Source organism: Sorex araneus, chromosome 5, assembly GCF_027595985.1.
Source record: "Sorex araneus isolate mSorAra2 chromosome 5, mSorAra2.pri, whole genome shotgun sequence".
Classification (NCBI taxonomy): domain Eukaryota; kingdom Metazoa; phylum Chordata; class Mammalia; order Eulipotyphla; family Soricidae; genus Sorex; species Sorex araneus.
Genome location: NC_073306.1, coordinates 80519974 through 80546806, shown reverse-complemented (window position 1 = coordinate 80546806; position 26833 = coordinate 80519974). Strand labels below are relative to the sequence as shown.

The following is a 26833-nucleotide window of genomic DNA, read 5'->3' as shown; positions in this document are numbered from 1 at the left end:
AGTTTGGAGTTACACAAGCACAGTTTCAGTTTTTCTCTTTGTCTGGAGTATGTTATTTTACCATAAACTACTGAAAGTTTCCTGTTCTTGTTTGATAAAAGAAGTGTACTTCCATTCATTGTTTCCATGCAACTTCTAGACTTTTTACAGTAAAAAGGTTAAAATATAGGATGAATTATGAATTATCTCTAAGGGTATAGGAGCTTTTAGTTATTTGTTTATTTACTTTTTTTTTTTTTGGCCACATCCAGCAGTGCTCAGGGCTTACTTCTGGTTCTATGGCTCTATGCTCAGGGATCATTCCTGTCGAAGCGCTGGGGGACCGAGCTTGAATGGGATGACAGAGATTGAACCTGGGTCATCAGCATGCAAGGCATGTGCTCTACTCACAATACCGTCTCCCTGGCCCCCAAACTTTCAATGAGGAACTTAAAAAAGTGAGGCACCCCGTGTCTGAAAGTGCATGCCTTAAGATCTCAGATCTGCGGTCTGCCCCTCCCTGCTCACCAGCTATGGGGGAACTATGTGGGTCCCTGCCCTGTCCTGACTCTAGGAAGCAGCCAACGAGAGGCAGGGGGCGTGGCCAAGTACTAGAGCACCTGTCTTGCGTCAGTGAGCCCCGGAGGTTGGTTCATGGGGCTCGGTCGTCCCCCAGTACTGCAAAAGAAAAAGCAAAAATATGAACACAAGAAACTTCAGATGATAAAAGTGAGAGCCATCCAAGTGTGGCCCTGTTGTGGTACTCTTCTTGCAGTGATACCGCGTAGCCTGCATTCTCCACGGCACATTGCGGTGTGTGGCTGATCATTTGTACTGACCTGGAACAGCGGCCACAGGAGGTCTCCTCCACGGAAGGTGCTTGCTCCAACTGAGGTGTGAATGAAGCTGGGGGAGGGGCAGTAGATGGAGCCTCCATTGAGGAACTCCTGTGGCAGAAAATGCAGCAGGTGCTAAAATAGTAGCTCATCTGAAACATGCAGGTTAAATATCCTTGGGGATATAGAGAAGGATCCAGGAGAACTTTATCACATTTTGTCAGACGTTTACTTATTCCTCTTGAAAGGAATTCTTGAAAAACTTGAAGCCCCAAGTGCAGTTAGGGCAAGGAGGACTTTCGGTACTGTTTTGGTATGAACTAAAATCTTGATGGAATTAGTCTGTAAGCTTCATTTTCTTTAAAGACTTGCCATTTAAATTCAACAAGTGAGGATAGTGTTGCTAATATCATCACTAATCTATTATATGTATAATCTGTTATACAGTTTTTACAGCAGGTTCTCCAGCAAGGAAGGAAGCCAAAGCATTCAGTGCTTGCAAGATTGCCATTTTCACAAGCCTGGATAGTTACTGCAGGTTGCAGGATAGGGTGGGAGCCACCTTCGCCCTCTCATCTAAAAGTTTGTAGATTTAGAGTTGAGTTGTAAACACAGCATGTGTTGGCCTGGAGGCAGACACACAGGCCTGTAGCTAGAACAGAAACAGGAGTGTAGAAAGTATAGGCAGAACTAGAAAGGATATTTTTTAAAAAATGGAACCATCTGGTGAGGAGGGAAAAGCAAAACCTGAAACGCTGTACCTAGTTTAGTACAGTCAGTATTCATCATGCTGGCCCTGACATGGAAAATTATATAGTAAATGATATTGAGAATGTTCAAATGATTTAAGATAACCAAGAAGTGATTGTGTATGTTGTCAATTTACAATGTACGCAGTAAGTCACACTTATTTTTTGAGAGGAGTAAAGCCTTTGCCCTTGGAAAGATTTGCTGATGTGTAATATCTCATCATCAGCCAGTGCTAAACAAGCGGGATATTCATTTGTATGTGGGTCAGATGGTTCTTTGGGGCAGGATGAATTGAAGTGGGAAAACGGAAGTATGATATGAAGTACTGAGAGAAGGAATTACTGATTACTTTAAATAACAGATCCGTATACTTTGGGTACAATCTACCCCCTCCCCCGCACCCCCATCTTCAAACAAAGTCCTTTTTTGTTTTTGGAATTGGCATGCAAAGGGTTGTATTTTCAGATTGACCCTTTGAAAGGATTTGAGCTTGTCTGAATGTGAGAAAAGGTGAATTCCCCGAGGCTCCGTGGTTTCCGAAGGCCCACTAGGGAGGAAAAGAGAGGAACTAGTTGATCCAGAGTGGAAAAACACTGAAGTAAAGTTTTTCTCCCAAACAGCACACACTGATTTCAGAAAAACAGACATTGCTTTGATGGAATGTGACAAACTTAAAAAAAAAAAAAGTTGAGCTTTGAAACATCATATGACACATCTGTTTTGAAAGGCGGCCTTGTCAGATGCAGATGTGTTTCACAGTACATTACTGTGTGAGAAACTTGGCCTTGAGCACGCGCAGTAGCTGTTCTTTGAACAGGTATATCATTTATTCCTGTTTTTAAATTGGGGGGGAGGGTGCCAGCTGAAATGATCAGGCAGTAGCACATTCATTTACCTTGTATTTATCTTTCGGGTAAATACATTTAGATTCAACCATGCCCACTTCTTTTCTGTCTTGCCTTGTACTAAATGAAGACCTCTGTTTTTATATTTTATCCTTTTAGAAGCTCTTATTGACCTAGTACCAAAAATTTTAAAGCTTGTGACTTATCGAATAGCATGTTTAAAAAAAAAAAATCAAGTTTCATAAACTCTTCCAAATGTCTTTAGAAAACCAGTACCACTTTGTTTTTAGTTTTCAAACCTAAATTAATGCCAAATGATTGGTTTAAAAAACATATTGGTGATGTGCAAGACTTCCAAGTTCTATTAGCTGAACTCAAATAACAAAATAAAAACCTGTTGGCTCAAAAATCTTCTAATTCTAGCAAAGGAGTTTTGGTGTGCACTGGAGGGAATTACTCACTATAAACCATTTGTGATGAGGGTAAAAGTCATATGCCAGTGCTTTCTGCAGAGGGTGTCAAAGCCATCAATTCTTGCATTGTTAAAGGTCTCTGAAGTTCACATATTTTAAAAATGTTGTTCTTAAGGGGCCAAAGAGATAGCTCAGTGGGTGGGAGCACAGCTTTGCAAACAAGAACCCTAGGTTTGATATCTGAAACTATATGGTTTCCCCATTCACCATTACCCCCAAACCACGTCCCCGCCTCATGCTTCCCCCCGCGCCCCCCCCATACCCAGCATGGCATGGAGTGACTTTCAAGCACGACCCAGGAGTGGCTCCTGCTCAGTACTGTATGTGGCCCCAGAAAAAAATTATTCAAAGAGCTGATTTGTTTCCTTGTTATGAGATCTGCCTAAACATCACATTTTCTCTGTTGTCTTGGCTGCAGGAAACTCAGCTTGGGTTGCAGCTCAGATGAAGTCGTTTCCTTTAGCTCAGTTCTTTGATAAGGGTTTCTTTTTTTGCCTTAGTCACTTTTAAATAGACTGGCAGTTGAAATGGATTTTCTGTTTTTTTTTCTCTCCTCCTCCTCCTCCCCCCTCCTCTCCCCCTCCTCTCCCCCTCCTCCCCCTCCTCCTCCCCCTCCTCCTCCCCCTCCTCCCCCTCCTCCTTCTCCTCCTCCTCCTTCTCTTCCCTCCCCCTTGTCCTTGGTAGAAGAGGTGAAGTATATCAGAAGTTTTCTAGTAGACCCCACTATTGACACCTTGCCAGGCCTATCTTGATACAGTAATACTGCATCACGAGTACTAGAAGCCACAGCAGACTTGTCTGAGAGTAGGAAGGTTTGAGAAAGAAGCACTTCACCAGTCATGTCTAGAAGTTTTTAACATTCTTGCATCCTCTGGCTGACCGGGTTTTAAACTAATGCAAACCCAGGGTTTTGCTTTGTTGTTTATTTGTTTTTGGACAACTCTTGGTGGTGCTCGGCTCCCACCTTGGCATTTCAGGGTCACTCCTGGTGCTCAGGGGACTATAGTTATCAGGAATTGAACCTGGGTCTCCTGCATGCAAAGCCTGCTTTCTGCCTTTTGAGCTCTCCCTTTACCTAAACTTAACTGTGTGTGTACTTTTTAAATTTTGTTTTTGTTTTTATTTTGGGGCCACACCTGGCTGTGCTTAGGACTTACTCCTGGCTCTGGGCTCAGGGATCACTCCTGGCAAGCTTAGTGAACCATATGGGGTGCTGGGGATAGAACTGTTTCAGCTACATGCAAGGCAAACACCCTTCTAACTATACTATCACTCCAGTTCCCTTTTAAACTTTTCTTAAGGTACCTGGATTTAGATATTATTAATCACACTTTTAACGCATTCATAATTCCAATACCAGACCCATCCCCAAAAGCCCACTTCCCTCTACCACTGTCCCAAGAACCCCTTCCACACACACCCCAATACCCTGCTCCATGTAAACTCAGTTCAATAGACAAGATCTTTAGATCCAATGACTTTGACTTTTACAATTTGTTCTCTTACTATGTTTCTTTTCTTTTCTCCCAAACAAAGGGTTTTTAAAGTTCCAGTATTCTGATTCCTAATGCAAAAATGGAGGTTGAGATAGGATAACTTGTATTTCTTAAAGACACATCTCACAGTTGGAGAGATAGTAATATAATTATTTCAGTAATACCATAAAATTATCATGGTCATATAATAAGAATTAGTTAATCCTAGGAACAGATTTACAGGGGATTATTATTATAATAGATCCCCATTGTATAGCTGAAGAATTCTAGACATGGGATTGAGAAACTACCCCAGTTTATGAAAATAAAGTGTGGCAGGACTGAGCTAGAAACCTTCAAGACTGACTTTGTGGTCTTTTGAGGATTGGGTTTTTGACTGAGGAATTTGTCACTCAGCTAGTGTTTGTGAACACCTGCTGCCACATGCCAGGCTCTATGCCAAGCATCGGGCTGGCTGGAAGATAAGCAAAAGAAACACGGTTTGTGCTCTCAGGGGTCCAGCTAAGTAGAAGACACAAACATATATCCAAGGAAACAATAGACTCATAATCTCAAGTTAATATTGGCTCTAAAGGGACATTATAATAGGTGTACTAGGTCCAGGGGTTCTCTGTGGTCAGTCAGGTACAAAGATATGGGCATGGGCAACTAGCCATGCACAATTCCTATCTTCCTGAGGTGCCCATCATATTCCCCATCTACATGATAGTCCTCTTCGTAGTTGCCGCCTGGTTGGGCCAGCATGTAGTCAGCTCTGCAAAGAACAGTTCAGAGAGTCTTTTGAGCCTTGGAGCATCCCTAGGAAAGGAACTGAAGCATGACAGTTGTTCGTAGCTTTCTCTCCAGTCCACCGACTCACAGTTTCTCTCTCCAAAGCACCTGGGTAGTGAGTGAGCTGGTTTCAAGAGCAAGAAACATGCTTTACATTTTCCATTGTTATGACCTCAGTGAACTGTGATGTACACATTGATGTTTGGGAATTTGGCTGCGAGCCTCTCCTTCATTCCTTTGACCACCAATTGTTGAGTGCCCTGATAATATACAGAATCTGTAAAATAAATGTATTTCAGTTCACAATCCAGTTTGTACACATGGTTGTGATTAGTAATACTTGTCATGGCTGAACAAAAAGTTTGTACATTTTCCTTCTTTAAATCTGGCTATTGTCTGTAATCAGGACCAGTGTGTATTGAATCATTCAAGCAATAATCCTTTAACTTATAATCTTAGATGTCAATAATAACAAGTGTCCCCTTCATTCCCAGGTTCCTTTGCACTTTGTCAAATTGAACAGGAGTAGCATACTGTTTTATAGGTTGAAAGTAAACAACAAGGAAGCTGCCAGTATAGCAGAAAGTAGCCGGAATCCTCCACAGGTTGAAACATGGATTCTTTTTACCTCTGAATTCACACTTCCAGAATGTGTTCAAAATTTTTACTTGAACACTGCTTAATTTTATTTTTAATCTTCCTAGTGTAATGGTTAGAAATAAACTTTTTGGAGGCAATGACTAGGGAGTGGTATTAGAACATATTCTTGTTAGTTATTTTAAAAGCTCACAAATAAAACATTTTCCTCATGGATAAATTTTTTCATTCATTTTTCTCTTCCTTTGAGTGGGTTTTGCATCTCTATGAGTTATTAAAATTTATAAAGCATTTGCATGGTTATTATCTCATTTGGGTTGGAGCAATAGCACAGTGGGTAGGGCGTTTGCCTTGCATGTGGCAACCCGGTTCAATTCCTTTGTCCCTCTCGGAGAGCCCAGCAAGCTACCCATGTTGTATTCAATATGCCAAAAACAGTAACTAGTCTCACAATGGAGAGACTGGTGCCCGCTCGAGCAAATAGATGAACAACGGGACGGCAGTGCTACACTGCTATTATCTCATTTGATCTAAAGCTTAATCTGAGTTCGAGATTGGGAGTGATAACAGGAAACTTAAAAAACGGCTCAGGCAGGAGAGATAGTACAGGTGTTAAGGCATCTACCTTGTGTATGTCTGACCTTGATTCAACCCCTTTCAGATCCCTGGAGCACTGTCAGGAGTGACCCTTGAGCAGAGAGCCAAGAGTAAGCCATGAACATTTCTGGGTGTGTCCCCAGAACAAAAGCCAAAGAAACAAAACAAACAAACAAAACATAGCTAAACAACAGGCAAATGGCAGATCTAGGTATTAAAGTATAGTTCCTGTGTCCTGTCCAGAGCTCCTCCATATCATCCTAATACTGGAACTTTTACTGTGACCATGGGCACTTCTGGAACATATTCTCTCTGCTTCCTTTTCTCTTTAGGTCATGAAAAACACAAAATGAAACCAGTTTCTCACAGAGATGGATCCTTAGGTTGATTTTTTTGTTGTTGTATTTCGGTATCTTGCTTAGATGGGAGACTGAATGCCCTATATAATTGGCACTTCCCAACACACTAAAAATTTAGATTCTTAAGCTCTGCCTGATGTTTCCTTTTGAACATTCAGAAGCATAATTAGAATACAGGAAATTCTTTAACTTGGTTACACCATGGTTTCAACACAACAATATACAAATGTGCAGTGGGTCTGGGCCCAACGAGTTGGCGGTTGACTTGGAAGAGGGTTGGTTTGTCAAGAGGAAGATTTAGGTTAGACTTTCATGGAAGATATGCTTAACAGGCAGTGGCTCACAGGGCTAGAGTGCAGCCTTTGCATGTGGGAGAACCTGGGTTTGAACTCCCCCAGTGCATGGTTTCCTGAGCAGTACGGGGAGTGATGAGCACCAGACTGGGAGTAGTGTGGCTCTGAAACCAAACTGAAAAAAAAAAAAAAGAAAAAAAGATATGCCTAAGGAATGGTACTGTAAAAAAAAAGTCCCTTCTCTGTGCCCCTCCCCCCATCCGTATTATAGTTTATTGTTGTTTTGTCTCAGATTTGCCTATGTTTTTCCTACCAGAAAGATAAGCTTCAGACTTCAAGTTTTATTGTTGTCAAACACTGGTAGGAACTGTGGTAGAGGGCCTTCTTGGATACTTATGATGTTGGAGGTCCCTCATCCCCTAGGGCTGCAGCCCCATCAAGTTGGAGCTTGAGCTGGCATAAACAGGAACATATGTTGTGTATACTGGCGCTCTTCAGCTCAGCACCTTCCAGGTGTTTTTTGTTTTTTTGTTTGTTTTAGCTTTGTTTTTGCATCATATCCTGGTGTTTGTCACATTCACTCTCGTACAACTCAAATCCAAACACGCCCCTCTTTTGGCTGAGAAATTAGCTCCATGCCCTTTCTTACATATTCCTGCCTGCCCTTGAGGTTGAAGGGCTTTTCAGCTCAGGGGAGGAGAGCTCTGCGGCCTCAGCCCCACAGTCTGTGGGAGTCTGTCCCTCTCAGCAGCTGACAGCATTGCAGAATTCCCTGTGGGCCAATAACAGAAACCCTTCTCAGCCAATGGTGGGGGTGGAATCCAATCTTCTTGCTGCAATGTCTTGGTCCCAGGCTATAATGTTACCCCCTGATTCCCTCTGCATCTTTACCACTTTTATTACAGCTGAACACACGTTCCTCATTAGTACCCTGGGTGATATGGGGAAACAGTGGGGTGGAAATTATGTGGAATAGGTACCAGATGTTTGTGTCAACCTGGTATGGATTGGTGTTTAGAATGCTTAAGGGTCACATTTGTTAAATGTGAAAATTATTTACCATACCCTTCCCCCAAACAATAACTCCCCCCACAAATACCTCACTACGTGTTACATTAGGTGTGACGTTAATTTCTTTGGGGACAAATTATGATTTAACTGTGTGCAGCGATTGCATCTGTTCCCAAACGCTTTTGTCTGCCTTCTGTCAAGTCTTTGGGCTGGCTAGCAGCCAGTGTGGATGTGGGGGTTCTGTAACTGAGCTTGGAATGCTGTGTTGCAGCTAAAGGACATAATGAAAGGGGAGTCCATTTGCATTTTTGGCTTTAAGTGGAACTGGGAATTTAGACATTGATGTTATAGCCAGATCTTGGGAACATTTCCCAAGAGTACAGAAAAGCCAGCATTTGTGAAAGAGAGAAAGAAGACATTTGGTAAAATGAAAAATGATTTTCTGCTTTCTCACTAGGTTTTCGACTCTTTTAAGACAACTGAAAGGTTACAAATGTCCACGGAGCAGTTCATTCTATCATTTTTGATTAATTGGACTTTAGTGTTTCTGTTTAGCCAATTAATCTGTTCATTAGATCCTGAGTAAAGGACTGAAAACTCTTCAAGATCTTGGAGCAGGTGTCTAAAAGGTTCCAGTCTCTTCCTGCCTCATCCTAGGGTTAGATGACCTTTGGCAGTTTACTACTAAGCCACTATCATCTGGGTTTTACTCTGTCCTTATTCAATATCCAGCGTCCAGAGGCTTAGAGACAATAAGTACAATAAGTACAATAAGCCAAAGGTGTAGGCTGCAATCACATGAGAATGAAACCCTGGTTTATCCAAGGCAGTGGAGCCCCAGGGCAGTGATGGCCTCGGGGGACTTAGCTGGTGACTAGGAGGGTCCTACTTTGTCAGGAAGGAAGAAGGTGCTGGGTGTGGCCACCTGATGAGGTTCTCATTTCTGGGTTTACTTTAATCCATGCTGTCTTCAAGTCAGCAAATGTTTTTAGTCAACAGAAGTATTATTTGGGGGGAAAAAAGCAGAAAGGTAGTAGAGGGGTTAAGGTGTTTGCCTGGCATGTGGCTGACCCATATTTGATCCCCAGCACTGTGTATTGTGCTCTGAGCACTGGCAGGAGTAGCCCCTGAGCACCACACCTAGTCCCCTGATCTCGCTCTAAAGTAGTATCTTTTGAGTAGGGACTGTTCATGCTACTGGCTGAGGGGAATATCACCAGGCTAGAGTCTTGTCTTGAGATTAGGAGGGAAGGGGAGAGGTCAGGTTAAAAACACACACAGAGCAAGATTTTGAGGAGATCAGATCATTTTAGCAGTCAATAGAGAAGGAGAACCTCAGCTCACGCTTTGAATCCAAGGGAAACCTACATTCCTTTGGAGATCACCCAAAGAATCTTGGACAGGGCATGCACTAGATACCAGGAACCAGCAAGAAATATCTAGCCTGGGAGACAATAGTGAGGAATGTCTGTCCAGGTGACCTGTGCTTTCCTGCCAGGAGGCACTTGATTGAACTTTGCACCCAGCTTTGTGACTTGCAGCAATTTATAGTGGGAACAATAATCTCTGTCCTACACCTTGTGGAACTTCAGATAAAGTATCAGTCAACTAACTGCCTTTGAATTATAGAATGTGGTACCAGAGTGTGTGCTTCCCGTCTGCCAGCATTGCCTTACCATCCTGGTAGATCCCTCTGTGGCCACGTTTTTCCTGTGCTGAGTAGAGCATATTGCTCACTTGCTGCTTGGCCGTGAGGGAGGAAGGGCTGTGGGCTTCCAGTGGCAGGAGATACTCTGCCTGCTGAAGCCAGTGGTCGCATCAGCTCTGGAGCACGCAGGTCACCGCAGAGATGAGCCAATGAGTCACACATGCTCCTGCAGCCATTCCCCTGCTCTCCCTGACTTTGTGAGTAAGAGGTACTGCACTGGGGTCCCTTTGTTGTCAAGAAACACATCCGCCTTATCACCTCAGGCGTGTGTGGTGGCATCTGTGGTGCCCATGGCTGCTACCAGGTGTGAGCTTTCCTGGGTAGAGTGTGGAATCTGGTTTTGTGTGGGCGCAAAGAGAATGGACAGGCGAGCAGGGCCTGTAGGCTGTGGTGGAGGAAGAGGACTGGGAAGTGGCAGGGTGAGGCAGGGTGCTTATTGATGTGGTCGTGTGTATGCGTGCATGCATGCTGATGGGATGATGTCATGTGGAAAGAGAGGTCTTAGTAAAGTCATTAGAGAGAGAGAACCAAAAAAATAATCTCTTTCTGACCTAGTAGGGCATTTAAGGGTGGGAATCCTGAAGTGGGATTTGATAATGAACATCTTAAAAATGCTATTTTTAATTCCTGATTTTGGAGGCTGGCTCAAAGGGTCAGTGCTCAAGTTTTATAAGTGTGGGAGATCCGTGTTTGATCCCACAGATTATATGGTCCCCTGAGCAGCTCCCAAGCACAGGCCCAGGAGTAGTAGCCCCTGAACACCACTAGTATGGCCCCCACAACAAACAGAAACACAAGTCACCTCCTTCATCCGATGATTTCTTTTCCCACTTTAATAGAAAATTGAAGCTGTGAGATGAAGTTTGAGAGGAAGACCTTCAGGATGCAGTTTGCAATTGGTCTGAGATCCTTTGAACCTGGCATTCTCAGTCTGTTTATACACACCATCCTCGCCTCATTAATACAAGAGTGCCTTGGGCTGGAGTGATAGCACAGCCAGTAGGGCGTTTGCCTTGCACGCGGCCAACCCAGGTTTGATTCCCAGCATCCTGTATGGTCCCCCAAGCACCGCCAAGAGTAATTCCTGAGTGCATGAGCCAGGAGTAACCCCTGTGCATCGCCTGGTGTGACCCAAAAAGAAAAAAAAAAGAGTGCCTTCTGCATCCAGCCTAAGGCTAGGACAGGGGATAAAGACAACAGGAACCAGAATGATTGGGTTCAATGATAAGCAGAATGTGCTGTTTACATTGTTTGATGTGCAGATGTTAAACAGATAATTGCAGAAATATTATATAAGTATAACCACATGACGTTCAGTGAAGAGAAATAGTACTGTGAGTATCAGAGATCTACACCTCACGTAGTTGGGAGAGATGTTTTCTTAGACTACCTGAAGAATAAGTTAAGAAGGATAATAGAATATAAGCTGTGAGGAACGCATTTTTGTATGCTCAAAGAGGCTTCTTTGAAATAAAGTAATATCATCTCTTATGGTGGTATTGGAAGGATGTATAGCACCATTCACTACCCAACTCATGGTGAACACTTAACTATATATTATAACACTTTGGGGATAATTATACATACATATTATATATATATTATATATATATACATATATATATACATGCACCTTAGCACTGTTGTCCCATTGTTCATCGATTTGCTCAAGCGGGCACCAGCAATATCTCCATTATGAGGCTAGTTGTTACTATTTTTGGCATATCGAATACACCACAGGTAGCTTGCCAGGCTCTTCCATGATGGCAGGATACTCTCAGTAGCTTGCCGGGCTCTCCGAGAGACAGAGGAATCAAACCCAGGTCGGCTGCGTGCAAGGCAAATGCCCTACCCGCTATGCTATCGCTCCAGTCCATATATACATATGTATATATACATACATATATGTATCTATATGTATACTTTTTGTCAAAGGATAACTTAATCATATGTTTTATCTTTCTTTTCTTTTTTTTAAAACTCAGAGAGGAAAAGAGTAAAAAGGAATGTCAGAAACCAGTGCCATTCTGTGGCCTCCCTGGTGAGGGATGAGCTGTTCTGTGTTCAGAATTTTACTCTAAAGAGGAAATTTCCCCGAGGCCAGGAGTGTGACTCAGGAGTAGAGTATTTGCATTGTGGTGCTGGCGCGCGCGCAGGTGTGTGTGTGTGTGTGTGTGTGTGTGTGTGTGTGTGTGTGTGTGTATGTAGGGGAGGAAGGGGTGGCTTGGGTTTGATGCTGGGCACTGCTCCTGGATCTGTGTATTGCTGCTCTTCTCCTTGCCCTTGAATTGACTTCTTTGACCCATGGCCAGCATTGCAGCCCATACATGGGCGTGTACCTGCCTATGACTCCGGCAGGACAAAGAACAGTGGCTTTAAGGTGAGGGAAATTTGTCATCAGTAATGGTTCCCCCTTTCTTTGGGTAAGACCCTCTCCTTTGAATTGTTTCTAGTGCTTTTTTTGTGTCACACCCCATCAGTGTGGAGACAGGCTCAAAAGTCACTCAAGGTAGACGCTGATATCCGAGGGGGCACACCAAGGCAGAGGGCAAGACATGCGGGTTGCAAGCTGTTTCATAGATGTGTTTGAGGTGGAACTGCAGCTTCAACAGAGTTTGCAGGTACATAAAAGAACTAGAATGAAACAATCTTTTCATGAGTGCTTAGTTTGTGATTATGGCTGCTTCGTGACAGGAGGCTCTGAAACCGGTTCAAAAAGAGTTTCCCAGTGGGGGAGGCAAGTTGCAGAGAGTCCTCAGAGGTGGCGATTTGTGAGGGCTGAGCTGTGAAAGGTGCAGGTGGTGTCTGAGGAGCTCAAAGGGGAGCTCCTGCCTCGCTGGTACTTTGTACAGGGATCTTAGGGAGTCCTGTATCCAGTCCGCCTGCTTTGGCTGCTGTGGCATCTTCTTTCACCACCGTTTTTCTCAGAAAGCAGCTAAGCTTTACACAGTGTGAAGGGTAGCAGCAATTCTTTGAGAAGGTGCATGTTTCCTTGCAAACCTGATTGCCGTTATCCACGGAGATAACTGTGTGAGCTCTGACATAGCCGTGACACACCTTGCTGGATGTCTGCTTGTGGTATAGCAGCCAGAGACTGCGGGGTGGGGGGGGGGTTCTGAAGACCAGGGCTCTCCCTAGGAAATTGTCTTTATAATGGAGAAAGCAGGAGGAACTAATTACGGTGTAATCAGACTTTTTATCAGATGCTGTTTGGAAAACTGTGGTTGAGTACTTTTGCTCAAGGCCCAGTCTCCCAGGTTAGCAAAAGTCCACACTGAGCACATGAAGTGTGAGGTTTCAGCTTCATGGTTTCTTCCTCCTCTCTGGATGGCCTCTGTCAATCTAGCCCAAGGGATGGGGGGGGGGCGGGGCTTGAATTGGAGAGGGCTGATAACTCTCAACATTTTAGAAGTGTTTCCCGTATTACTCCCTCGAAGCCAAATCCTAGGCCTGGGAATGGTTTCTTAATTAACCAGAGAGAAGGGACAATTGGAAAGCTCGCTTATTTATTTAACAAGTATATTTGGAGTATCTCCTATCTATCCAGCATTAGTATTGGCTGTGAGGATGCAAAGATGAGCCACCCATGACCATCACGAAGATCAGGCTGGAATGGCAAGACAGATGAATTCACCAGTAGTTAGAGTGAAAGAGGAAACCATGGAAAAAGTCAGCGACCTAATGGGATAACAGAAAGAGCACCTCCCTCAGCTGCAGATGTTGGTTGTAGGGGTGGAGTGGAAGAGGAATTTGGGTAAAAGAATCTCACTTGAGTAGAGACGTAAAGCTGCAGAACATGAGGATAGGTCTGCATTCTGTCGAGCAGCTGGTGTTGCTGGAGTGGGGAAGGGTGAGGCTGGAGAGGTTGGACAGGACTGGATCCTACCAGGCCCTGGGTACAAGATTAAGGGACCAGGACTTTATTCATTAGACCAGCAGCTGCAGAGGTGGGAGGGGAAGGCATTGTTTTCGGAATAACTTTTTGGGTGGATCATCATTGTATGCCTGGGCAGCTTGAGCCTAAGGCCCTTCTAGGAAGCCTACTATCTTATCCTAGGATGGAGATAAGGAAAGTCCTAGAAGTAGAAATGTGGAGGAGAGGGAGGATTTAGAATTTAAGTTATAGTTGACTGAGGAAAATGAAGAAATAGAAACCAGCAATGACCAAGGTTCTATTCTCCCTCTTGAATGGTATCGCTCTGGCCCAAATTGCCTCTGCTTATTACATCTTGATCCATGTTGTTCTTAGATTGGTTTTGTTTCCTTAGAAAGGGGAAGTGCTTCTTCTGGCTTCTCAGGTTAGAGAGAAAGTACAGTGGACAAGCTGCTTGCCTTGCACACGGCTAACCTGGTTCAGTCCTCAGTCCTCAGCATCCTCCACATCTCATATGGTCCCCCGAGCCTGCTAGGATTACTTCCTGAGCCAGGAGTAAGCTCTAAGCACTGCCGGGGGTGCCCCTACTACCACCCCCCCCAATGCAGGAGAAGTGCTTAAAGGGTAGGGGCAGTGTTTTATATTGTTATTGGGGGTTATAATTTTAGATATTTAATGTTTATGCATAATAATTAAGTACTATAGATTTATTCCATTTGTCTAAGAGATAAAGAATTGAACACAAATAGTTTTTCTTTATCCAGAGGAGTACATTCATGACTCTAGGAGGTGATTTTAATAATGAAATGCACCATCTAAAAAGAGTTAAAAAGCTTGGGGACTTTAGCAGAATAGGCTAGGCTGGAGAGGTAGTACAGAGGGTGAGGCACTTGCCTTGCATGCAGCTGGCTCTGTTTTGATCCCCAATTCCTGATTCCTGGCACCACATATGGTTCCTTGAGCCACCACCGGAAGTGTTCCATGAGCACAGATTGAGGTAAGCCCTGGGAACTATGGGGTATGGGCCCCAAACAAATAAACAAACAAAAAGAATGTTTATTTAATTAATTAATTAATTTATTTATTTACTTATTGCTCTTTGGGTGACACTCTGCAATGCTCAGGGGTTTCTCCTGCCTCTGCACTCAGGAATTACTCCTGGCAGTGCTTGGGGGACCATATGGGATGCTGGGAATCGAACCCGGGTCGGCCACATGCAAGACAAACGCCCTACCAGCTGTGCTATCACTCCAGCCCCACAAAAAGAATGTTTAGAGGCATAGGCTAGCTTTTGTGCTCTTTAATTTTGGAAATAGGGTGGCTTGGCAGTGACCAGATGGCCCAGAACATCATCTAGGAGACACAGAGAATTCTGAGGCATGTGTGTTTGTGATTCCTCCTGCAGGTCTCCAGCCTGGCCCCCGCTGTGAGCTGGTGCCTGTCAACACCTCCCACCCGGTGCAGGCCTTGATGGAGAGCTTCACTGTCCTGTCGGGCTGTGCCAGCAGAGGCACCACGGCGCTGCCACAGGAAGTGCATGTCCTGAACCTCCGAGGTGCCGACCAGGAACCTGGGCAGCCGAAGAGAGAGGTAGGCATGCGTGTCCATTGCCTGCTGGGCCTGTGAGGACCCATATCTTCCCCCCAGGTGTTCACAAGGCTGCTCTGTAGGAAACTCTGGTGGGGAGGAGGCCATACATAGCCTCGGGAAAGAAGTTCAGAGAATGGATTTTTCTCTCCCTTGTAAGGTTTCTCTCTAAAGAGTGCCTGGTTTTCAGCCTTCCTAACCTTCTCCCAGGTTCTATCATATCCCACACCCCATGTCATAAAAAATATTCCTTCAGATTTCATCATTCATAAGCACAGTTGTGAAAAATAAATGCAGTGCTATTTACTGATCATTGTCAGATGTTTTGCTGGGAAGGCAGCTCCAGTGGTGAAGTGCGTGACTCTGCCCCTGTGAAGCCCAGGGCTCCATCCCTGCATGGGAAAATGGACCAACAACATTGTCTTCTGTTTTTGTTTGGCTTTATTGAACCTATTGCTTCTCCAGGATGAATCAGAGGAAATAGAAACTGCAGCAAAGAAGGTGTCATTTCACACCTGGCACTAAAAGCTCCAGCAAAGGCACCTTCCCACTCTCAGACCGCTTCTCAAAAATGATGGCGGTCTAGGTGGTGATGGTAATGACAGTGGCTCTGTCCTGACTCTGGCCACAGCACTGGTGGAAACACTCATCCAATTACCACTAACATCCTCATATTTATTATTTTCATTTTATAAGTGACATATCCATGCAGAACTCGCCCACTGGGCTAAGAGAGAAATGGCTTCTTTCCTTGTGATGCAGAAACAGACTTAACTGTGGGTAAATGGTTCTCAAACTCTCTTGAAATAACACAATTACTTTTTTTTTTTTAAGATTCCCTGAGTCAGAAATGCCATCACTCAGGTATTCACCTTCAGGGAGAGAGAAATCACAATCAAAACCTTGATCTCAGATTAGTTCAAGAAAATTAATGCAGGATAGAACTGATCTTTCTCCTGGGCAAGAAAGTTGATTTCCAGATCCATTTGTTTATGAGCGTCAATCACTCTGCCCTTTGTGGGGAACAGGAATAGGAGAGGCAAGGTGTCCAGAAGGAAAAGCAAACTGATTTTAATCTCTCAGAAGTGTGCAGAGTTGGCTCATTTCAAAGATAAATCATCTAACGTTTCTAGCTGTGTTGGAAATTATTGTTAATACTCTTGGTCTCTTGCCATTGTTGCTGCAACGCATACTTCAGTTCAGATTTCTTTATCCCAGTAATGTGTCTTTAATTCCTGACTTATGGGAGAGAATTTGTGGTGGGAGGGAGGGGAGGAAGGGAGGAAATGCAGCTCCGATGAAACATTGCTGACTCCAGCAATTCTTTAGTGGCAATAATTACTCATTTTATATATGCTTCCCTTGGAGGAACTGGGAAAGAAAAAGCATGTCCGAGCTGTCAATATAAAAGAGGCAATGGCAGAAAATCCTGGATGTTAAACTGTGTGGTACCGTTGTTGACTCTGATAGTAGATTCTCATGAGACTATTAACGGCAAAGAAAAAGAACTCAAGACTGACAGCTGGATTCTTTCACGTGTGCATTTGCTGCGTGAGCTCAAACTGCACATGGTGTGCCGAGGCCACATACTGTGAGCTATCCAAAGGGGGTGGTGGAGCATGTCAGTGAGGCAGTGAAGGAGGAGGCCTGCGAGCAGGGATAGAGCTTAAAATTGTTCACAAATTGACATTCTTCTTCTTTCTTCCCTATTGGTATAGGGTATGCCTGGTTTTGTATTACCCATTGGAACATAGTTCTAGAACTGGATAACTGAAGGGACTCTAAGACTTAGCTGAGGATCATCCCTCTTTGAAAATAAAATGTTGGGATTGGTGACCTTTGGAAAGTCCCTCTGCTCTGAGGGACTCTCAGATAGTAGGCCTTGTAGCTTTTTTTGTACATGGGGTGAATATAAAGAATGGTACACAGCTGGGCCTTGACAGAAAAAAGCTATTTTTCAGATGGTGAGATGGGTGTGGAGAAATTTCTCTCCTTTGTATATACCAGTGGATATACATTACTGCAGCCATGCACACAGTTTAAAACTCATTTTGGGGGCGCCAGACAGATAGTTCTGGGGCTAAGTCACTTACTTGCCTTGCATGTGGCCAACTCAGGTTTGATTCCTGGCACTGCATATGGTCCCCAGAGCACCGCCAGAAGTGATCTCTGAGTATAGAGTCAGGAGTAAGTTCTGAGCACCACTAAGCCAATCCACCACCACCCCCAAATACATTTTCAGGTCCTGAAAGACAATTCAGTGGATTGAGAGCATGCTTTGCATACAGGAGGCCCAGTTCACTCTCAGGCACCAAATGGTCTCCTGATCACTGATGGTGAGTGTAGCCCCGAGCATGGTTGGGTATGGGTCCCAAACAAATAGTCATTTTCAAAACACAAATCATTGACTCCCCCCTTCCTTTCCCATTGTTGTTGCAACTGTTGTTGCTGTCACTGGGGGTTGCATACATGCTTGCCTGTGGTGCTCTAAGGGGTTCCCGTGTTGTGTTGCAGTGTGTACTCTCACACTTCGCCAGTGTGCTCACCAAGTTGCTCTCCTTAAGTTGTGTTGCTTGCACTTGTGCTTGCTGGGGGACAAAAGTCTTTAGTTGTGGGACTCACACACACCTGGGTGTGGTGTGGTGGGAAAACCCATGTGGTGCCTGGATCACAGACAGCAGAACTGCCAAGCCCAAACAGCAGAGTTGTTTGGTGAATACCGGCAGGGACACCAAGGATTAAGTGTGTGACCATATGCTTGCAGGCAGGTGTTCTTAACCACTGAACTTTTCCCAGGCCCTTATAAATCATTTGAAATATGTCCCAGCAATTCTACTCTTACGAAGATACCCAGGAGAAATGAATTCACAGAAATATTTGTCCATGAAAAATCTAGAAAAGCCTTTTTAATATTAAAGTGGAGTGATTACAGCTAATAATACTGTATTGTGCATTTCAAAGTTGCTGGGAGTAAATCGCTAATGATGTCATCATAGGGAAAAAAGTTCTTTGTGGTGATGGATGTTAACCAGACTTATTGTGGTGACTATTTCACAATACATACAAATGTCAAAAGATTATGCTATATACCTAATATGTTGGGATAATCGTGGTATCTCAGTGGAAGAAAGGGCTGCAGCCTGGGAGAGTGTCAGCTGATGAGTGGATGAAATGTGGTCTAGCTAGACAGTGGGATGTTTCTCAGCACCAAGGAACTGATAAATGCTACAATATGCATGAGTCTTGAAGCCTTCGTCCTCAACTAAAGACAACCACAAAAGACTATATAATGCATAATATATATATATACATACATATATATATATGAAGAATAGACATAGAGGCAGAAAGTACATCAGTGGCTGCCTTGAAACTGAAGGGTAAAAGAGAAAAATTAAGGTGGTCTGCTTATGGCAGTTTCTTTTTGAAGGGATAGAGGGTAAATTTAGAATGTAGAACAATTTAGAACAAAATTGTGATGGTGGTCATGCAACCTTGTTTTTTTCTTTTTAATCCTTAAACTTTTTGTGCAGGGCTGGGAATTGAACCCAGAGCCTCACAGGCAGAGCAACCACTCTACCGCTGAGCCATAACCTCAGCCCCAACCTTTTGAATATACTAAAAAGAATTGACTTGGGGGTTGGAGCGATAGCACAGCGGGTAGGGCGTTTGCCTTGCACGCGGCCGACCCGGGTTTGATTCCCAGCACCCCATATGGTCTCCTGAGCACTGCCAGGAGTGATTCCTGAGTGCAGAGCCAGGGGTCAGCCCTGAGCGTTGCCGGGTGTGACCCAAAAAGAAAAAAAAAAAGAATTGACTTGTACTTTAAATGGAGACATATTATAAGTGGATGGTCATGGAGAGTATCATGCTAAGTGAAATGAGTCAGAAAAAGAGGGACAGACATAGAATGACAGCACTCATTTGTGGAATATAAAATATATTATAAAATATCATAATATGAGGCTAACACCCATGGACAGTAGAGACAAAGGCCAGGATTATTGCCCCACTGTTGGAAGCCTGCCTCATAAACTGGGGAGAGGGTAGCTGGGATAGAGAAGAGATCACTAAGTCAACGATGGTTGGGGGCATTGCTCAAGATTGGAAATGTGTGCTGAAAGTAGATAAAGGACCAAACATGATGGCCTCTCATTATCTGATTGCAAACCATAATGCCCATAAGTAGAGAGAGAGTAAGATGGAAGTTATCTGCCATAGAGGCAGGGGAAGAGCTAGAACGGGGGGTGGGGGGGCGTGGAGGGATACTGGGGACATCGGTGGTAGAAAATATACACTGGTGAGGGATTGGTATTCAATCATTGTATGACTGAAACTCAAACTTGAAAGCTTTGTAAGTGTAGCTCATGGTGATTCAAGTTTTTAAAAAGCAAAAGAAAGGAAAATGGGGACATTGTGTCTCAGCATCACTGTATCACTCATCCCGTTGTTCATTGATTTGCTTGAGCAGGCACCAGTAACGTCTCCATTGTGAGACTTGGTGTTACTGTTTTTGGCATATCGAATACACCACGGGTAGCTTGCCAGGCTCTGCTGTGCGGGCGAGATACTCTCAGTAGCTTGCCGGGCTCTCTGAGAGAGGCAGAAGAATTGAACCCAGGTCAGCCACTTGCAAGGCAAACGCCCTACGCTCTGTGCTATCACTCCAGGCTAAAAAGCAACAATTTGATCTTTCTGCTTTCTAAGAAGCCCATAAACTTTACCTTGAATCTGTGATGATCCTCCATCACATGGGGATGTACTTCCAGTATCACAGTGAATGCCATAGGTTGTTTGTCTAAGTACCAAGTTCTTAGATAGTTTCACTATCTGTTTTTTCTTTCACATTCATACCTATGGTGAAGTTTAATTTGTAAATTAGGTTTAGTAAGAGATTAATAATAATATAGAACTGTTATAGCAATACGAGTTCTGCAATACGAGTTCTAGAATATAGAATCTTTATTTTTCTCTTTCAAGACTTAAACTGCAACTAATGTTTTCATACCACAGTTGACCATGGGTAAATAAAGCCACAGAAAGTGAAGCCTTGGATTAGTTGAGGAGAACGATGGCATTCATTAATCTCCCCAAAACAAATAATAATTAAAAAAAAAAAACCAATATTGCCCCTTCTTCCAAACTAAACTTACCCAATTCTTTCTGTTACTTTTAACAAAAACCTGATTTTTAAAAAATAAATTATTTTTCTGGTCTGTGTTAAAAATTGGAGCCAATTTATTCTTGGAGTGATAGCGGGGGGCCCAGAGGCAGCTTTTGTTTAGTTCTCTACTGAAAATTAAGGGTAAGAGATTTTTCAACATGAAATGATAAATATTCTTGCCTGTAAAGCAGCAAAGAATGCCGATCTGGCTCTCAGCCGTCATTGACTTTGCTGACCTGGGGAGTTGCTTTTTACGCAGGGGTCTATGTGAGAAATGCTCTACCGGCTCACTTCCCCCTTGGCTTGTTATTATGTTCCAAGATCCCATTAAGATCAAGTAAAAATCACTGCTTCTCTAACGTTTTACTAATCTCCGACCTCCCGGTTCTTCAGGTGCTTCAGTTGAGAGGCTTACTGCTTTTCCTGTGTGGAGGTGACAGAGCCCACACCTGGAAGTAATAGTGGCGGCAAGTTGACAAGATTGGGGAAGCTTCACGCTTAAGTTAGATAAACAATGTCATAGGCCAACAGGGACTTGGTGTAGGAAACACACTGGTTAGAATAACACATGCAAAACCCTGCTCTGCCACGGGCTTTCCTGTGGGGTTTTCTCAGGACAGCACAGACCTATAGTTGGAAATTTTTCTCTGAGACCCATACCTCTCATTTGTAATCATTGGTTTTGGAAACAACAGCCTTGGATGGGAACGGGAAACTAAAGATAAAAACCTCTCTGGTGACTTAGGAAGGCAAATGAGGGTAAAAGCCCCCAAATCTGAGCTTTGTCTTGTAGAGTAAGCCAGCTGGTGTCACCATTTTTTATCCTATACACATGGAAACTTGTGCCCTTGGACCCCAAAAGAACACTGCAGTGCCTGCCCTTCAGAGTGTGGTTCCTGGGGCTGTTTTCTGACTCCTGAGGTAGGTTCTGTCTCCACCACTGGCTTGTTCACAGTGATGTACTATCATTAGCTACTGGAATACAACAATTTTGTTTTCTATCATCTAATTTTGACTCCTGAGCAGCTTTTATGTGGCCCTGTGTCTTTTTAATTTCTGACTTAATTGCTTGCTTGTTCTGAGTGGCTGTGGAGGACCATCCCTAGTTTGCCATTCCATGTGTGTGTAAAAGATGTATGTGTTTCACCATTTGTTCAGACACAAGGGAGTGTCTTATTAGACATGCCTGGGACTGCAGTGCCGTTGGAGACAGCAGCTTCAGGAAAGGGGCCAGGTTTATTTATCAGCTTCACCTGCCAAAAAGCTCAGGAATTGCCACATAGTCTAACTCTCCCTTCTTTGTTAAATCAAGGGGAAAAGTAAGGAGTTTCTTAATAACATATGTAGATGCCGTGGACAGGGGAGAGACCCAGAAAAACTAACTTATCTTTGTGGTTCCAGTCTCTAAATAATATAACTACTTAGACGATGAAAGGAAAGGTGAGTTAGGGAGTTAGCAGGGAAGGTCCAGTAAACCAAAGGTTTTGAAGTACCTTGTTATTTATTAAAAACAAGACTTGGTCCACTTCTCTCGTATAGCCCCACCACTGGAACTAATTAAGTTCTACAACTTGGAAGTTGCATTCAAATTTCAAAGAACCTGTCTCCTGTGCTAAGAACAGATGGTAAGTCCAGGGACCAGACAGCTAACAAAGCGGGTAAGACATTTTTGCCTTTATATGTCCAACCTGGGTTCGATCTCCAGCACATCATTGGTCTACACTAACAGTATCACAGGGCATGGTCCAAAAAAAAAAAAAAAAAAAAAACCAAACAAAAAACCCCAACAAAACAATAAAAGAACAAATGAGTCTATTATATCCATGCCCTTGAAGTGACTCTCTGGTTGGGCAGCAAAGTTAAGTCTATTGCTCATGCAAATAATGAAAAGCATATATACAGATACAGATAGAACCAAAGGTAAAATATTGAAGCAAACTGAAGATCTGAAAGTACTCCAGACTTAAAAAAAATTTTTTTTTTCAGTTTTGGGGCCACATCTGGCGATGCTCCAGGGTTACTCCTGGCTCTGCACTCAGGAATTATTCCTGGTGGTGCTCAGGGGACCATAGGGGATGCTGGAGATCAACCCTGGATTGGCTGCAAGACAAATGCCCAATTCACTGTGCTATTTCTCTAGCCCCAAGGACTCCTGTCGTCTTTATCCAGTTCACTGAAGCTCAGAGCACAGCCTCTTCAAGCCAGTGGGCATCATCTGTGCTACCTCCCCTCTGCACTGGCATGTTCAGAGTCAGTTTCAGGTCCTTAGGCTGATGAAATGTGTCCTCCAAGAAGGAGCTTTTTAAAGCAGCAATTTCTATTGATGGGAAAACTCCTTTCTCTCCCATTTTATCTCACCAAGTAGGAGAAATGGCTCTGGAAATACATATGCCAGAATGGCGTCTGGTTCAATTTACAATGCCAAATAGTTCAGTGTATTTAGCTTAACCATTTTGATATATTTTTGATAAAATAAGCACTGGTGTGGGATAAATTTTATTAGCCAATGAATAAAGAAATCATTTTTAATAGTAAAAAAAAAAGAGAGAGAAAGATTTAAGCAAAACAAAAATCTAGTTCAGTGTTTTGAAGGCAGTCAAGAAAGGACCTATCTAGATTCTGGGTAAAAACACCTGCAGATGAGTTTATTCTGGGTTTTCAGTGTCCAGTGATGACACCAGAACTCAGGAAAAAAAAAGAGTTTAGCTATTGGGTTTGCCTTGCAGTTATTGTGGTGATCTCTCTGAAGTATAATCTTCTCCCTCCCCAGTTTGCTTGGTTTTACATAAAGGACAGAGTTAGTTCTTACTCTAATTCAAAAGATAGGGGTCAGTTTTTTATATCTATCTTAGATCTAGGGTCCAATCTAATTCACAAAGACAAAAGAAGTTAAAAATGATGAAGAAGATGCAAATCTGATGTTCACAAAGATAAGTAGCCAAAACATATTTTCTCTTCACTTGCACCTTAATTCTACCAAATAATCATAATAAAATTAATTTACTTTGCCATACTTTCGTGTATTTTCTTATTCCCTGCTTCATTCCAAAAAATTTGGGATGGGCTTATGCTATGAATGCATAAACGCTGCCGATAGAAAAGTAAGATGAGGGTAGAATAAAAAAGTGTATTTGTTGACTGTGTGGGTAAATGTGGTTGATATGACTGAGTCTGAATTTGGCTTCAAGCTCCTTGGCAGGCAGGACCAGACCAGATATGTGGTTGATCATACATGTGGCTCAAGTCTCTTGTATTCTATCATTTCTCTGAGGACTGTGGCACAAGGTTGTCCTTTCCTCCTGCCTTTTTGAGGCTACAAAAGACCGTCATTGGGAGAAAGAGAAGGGAAACGTGTGAGAACGTTATTTGTTCTGCTTTCTTCTTAACAAGGTCCTTCACTGCCACAGAACAGGAGCAGAACATGGTGGTGGATGTGAAGGACTTGCTCATGGTTGGCCATCTGCCTATGGAACCTGCAAATTTCTGACCAGTCCTCACCGACTCCATGAAAGGGATGGAGGCTTCAGAGTTTGGATCATAGACCCGAGTCAGGCCCAACTCTGAGCCAGTGTTGGAGCACGCAGTCTGCACTTTTCCCACACTTTCCATCCATCTTCCGTTCACTTCTCACTCTTCCTGTCCCCGGCTGTGAACCTGCCACCTGATCTGGGTTGGTTTTGCCTATTGGGTGAGCTGCATTGCCTCTCCTCAGTGTTGGGTTTGTGCATTGGCTTGCAGTGACTCTTTCCAGTGGTCTTGAGTCCTGTTTCCCTCCTTTCCTGTGACTTTGGGGAGCAGAAATGAGACCATTCCATTTGTCATAGGGACTTCGGTGTAGAGGAGTTTTGCATCAAATGTCAGTAATGCTGAGTGTTGGGCTCAGCTCAGGCCTATCCAGATGTTACCTGTGTTTTCATGGCTGAATGTTCCCAACTCCCTAAACTCTTTTTGTCTGCCTTTAGATAAGATGCTCATCTGTCCTCTGCTTACAATGCACAGCATTTTATAATCAAACTCCTTCAACTGGAAGACAAATGTTAAAAGGCTCTTTTTTTTTTTTATCTAGGATTGAAACAAAAGAGCTTCAGTATGTGGACTTTGCTTACTCTGAGGAGTTTGGGGATTAAACGTCATGGACATTTCTGTCTTACCTGCTTACTTACCCTAAGCAGTGTTCCCCCTGTTTTCACAGTGATAGTAATTGGCCGGCTTCCTCCTCACCCTCTCTGTTCCTGGTATGAAACAGTGCTGGGGAGATGAGCATGTGTCTTGCCTTTAATTCATCACTGTTCAAAGATCTGATGCAGAAATTTAAGACTTGCTTTTGGAGAGTACGTATGTAAGAGCACAGATAGCAGATGAACACTAGCACTCTAGCTATATTCCTTCTCTCTTTGGGAGCATTTTTTACCTCTGCTGTTAGTGCTAGTCTAACCAGTTCTAGTACTAGTCCTGTGAAGGGGCAGAAAAGAAATTCAGGGCTTTTTATGATCCAGAGATCTTATTTGTGTGTAATGTGTTTAAAGCAAGTGCGTATATGTGCGTGCGCACAAACACACACACACACACACACACACACACACTATACTGCTGAAATTCAGCTACTAAATAAATACCTACCATGTATAAATACTTCCAGGTGTTCACTTAAGTGGAGTTGTTTTAGAGATTAGCACAGTCTGACAAGAGGCCTCTGAACTGGCATTCTATTAACAGGTCAATAGCAGGTACAGTAGTATGGGCAGTGCAATGTTCTCAAAAGGTTCCCATTTGAGTTTTGCTGTAGAATTTTTTTTCATTAGCTTGAGAGGCAATGCCTTCCACAGAATTGGAGGATCTGAATTAATAGAACTTAGTCATTTAAAAAGAGCTACCCCTTCACATGAAGCTTTTCAAAGCAGGTTAAATGATGATTCTGTATTGGGCAAGAGGATGTGCCAGGACTAGACAAAGTAGCTGGGCTGGGGACAGTAAGGTAAATAGACCATTGTCATTTGTCTGTCCAGGGAACACTACAGACTAATTAGAACTGGCCACAATAAGCATGGATGTCTTCTCACACCTTGGGGCAAGATATTTAAGCTGAAACTACAGCTAACTCTCAAATAAGAATGGTCTGAAAACCCAGTCTTGAAATTTTAACTAAAGCAAATGCACAAATGGAGTGGCAATAATTAATACCAGGCATTAGCAGGCAAATCAGAACCCAGCCTACATGAAGGAGATACAGCATTCCTCTCAGCCACTGGCCACTTTGCTGTATCACAGTATCACTATCATCCCGTTATTCATCAATTTGCTCTAGCAGGCACCAGTAACATCTCCATTCATCCCAGCCCTGAGATTTTAGCAGCCTCTCCTTACTCGTCCTTCCAAACGGTGCCGTATTGGAGGCTATTTCAGGGGAAAATTGCTCCTGAACCCTTCCAGAAAGCTTGGGCCAGGCTTGACTCTGCCATTTCAGCGTGAGGTAAAGCCAGGCCAGGCTCTTTTCTAGCTGATAGCTGACAGATTGGCAGTCTCTCCAGAGCTTTACCTCTTCCCCAGACTAGAGAAATGACTGCTCGGGCTCTTGAAGTGTGTTCAGGAGTGGTGTTCTCTGGTGTGGTTTGTCTTTATGGAGGTTAGGCCTCTACCCCACCACCCACTATATTGTTGTGAGGTACTAACTTCTGTCAACCAGTTGCATGACTTCGTGAAAATGTTGGTAGAAAATGTTTCTGTAGGAGCACATTCTTCATCTGAATATGTGACGTTTTGCTCCTAGGGCTTAGTTTTAGATTTCAAAAAGCAGTGAGAGAGCAGCTCTGGTGATGGGAGCTCCAGATGCACAGACTGGGCAAAGGCCCAGCGTGTGTGTGTGTGTGTGTGTGTGTGTGTGTGTGTGTGTGTGCGCGCACACACACACACACACATAGAGGATCTGGAGAGCCAATTTGTACTTGCTTGTTTCTGTTGCTTATCTGCTATCTTGACATTTTGTTTGAGAATAAGAGGAAATTGAGAGCTATTATCTGTGATTCAAATACGCAAATTCTGCGGAAGTATTAGGGCTTTACCCTCAGCTTCTCCCACTCCCCCTTAATGACACGTGGTGCTTTCTGGATGCTTTGGGGACATTAGGTGCCTATTTAGTGATCTCATTTTTCTTTCTCTCCCAAGGCGGCTGTGGAGGAACCCAGCCTGGCTGGCCATCTTGGCGCTGTCTGACTTCTTTCCTTGTCACTTGTACTTCTTGTAGGCTGAATCCCTCTGTGTCTCCTTTTTCTGCCTTTCTTCTCTGTGACTTGTCCTCTGCTCCCCTGTGCTGTCTTCTGGGGTGAAGCAGTGATGTTCTTTGGTACAGTTCCTGAGGCCAGAGAGATGTTCTGGAGCCACTGTGCTCATCCCTGACACGGGCGATTTACTTGCCATTCAGTTACAAATCCTGCCAGTGCTGGACAAGAGCCCCCATTGCTCTCTTCAGATTCTTTGGTCCACATTGTTTTTCCTT

At 43.6% G+C, this 26833-nt stretch overlaps 1 protein-coding gene across 1 annotated transcript in view; it reads left to right on the top strand.

The window, feature by feature from the left end:
• TGFBR3 (transforming growth factor beta receptor 3) overlaps positions 1-26833 on the top strand; it is a 205338-nt gene that overhangs the window by 61402 nt on the left and 117103 nt on the right. The window contains exon 3 of the mRNA XM_055138730.1: positions 14995-15179. Coding sequence (XP_054994705.1) covers positions 14995-15179 — 185 coding nt within the window. The remainder of the gene's footprint in view (positions 1-14994; positions 15180-26833) is intronic.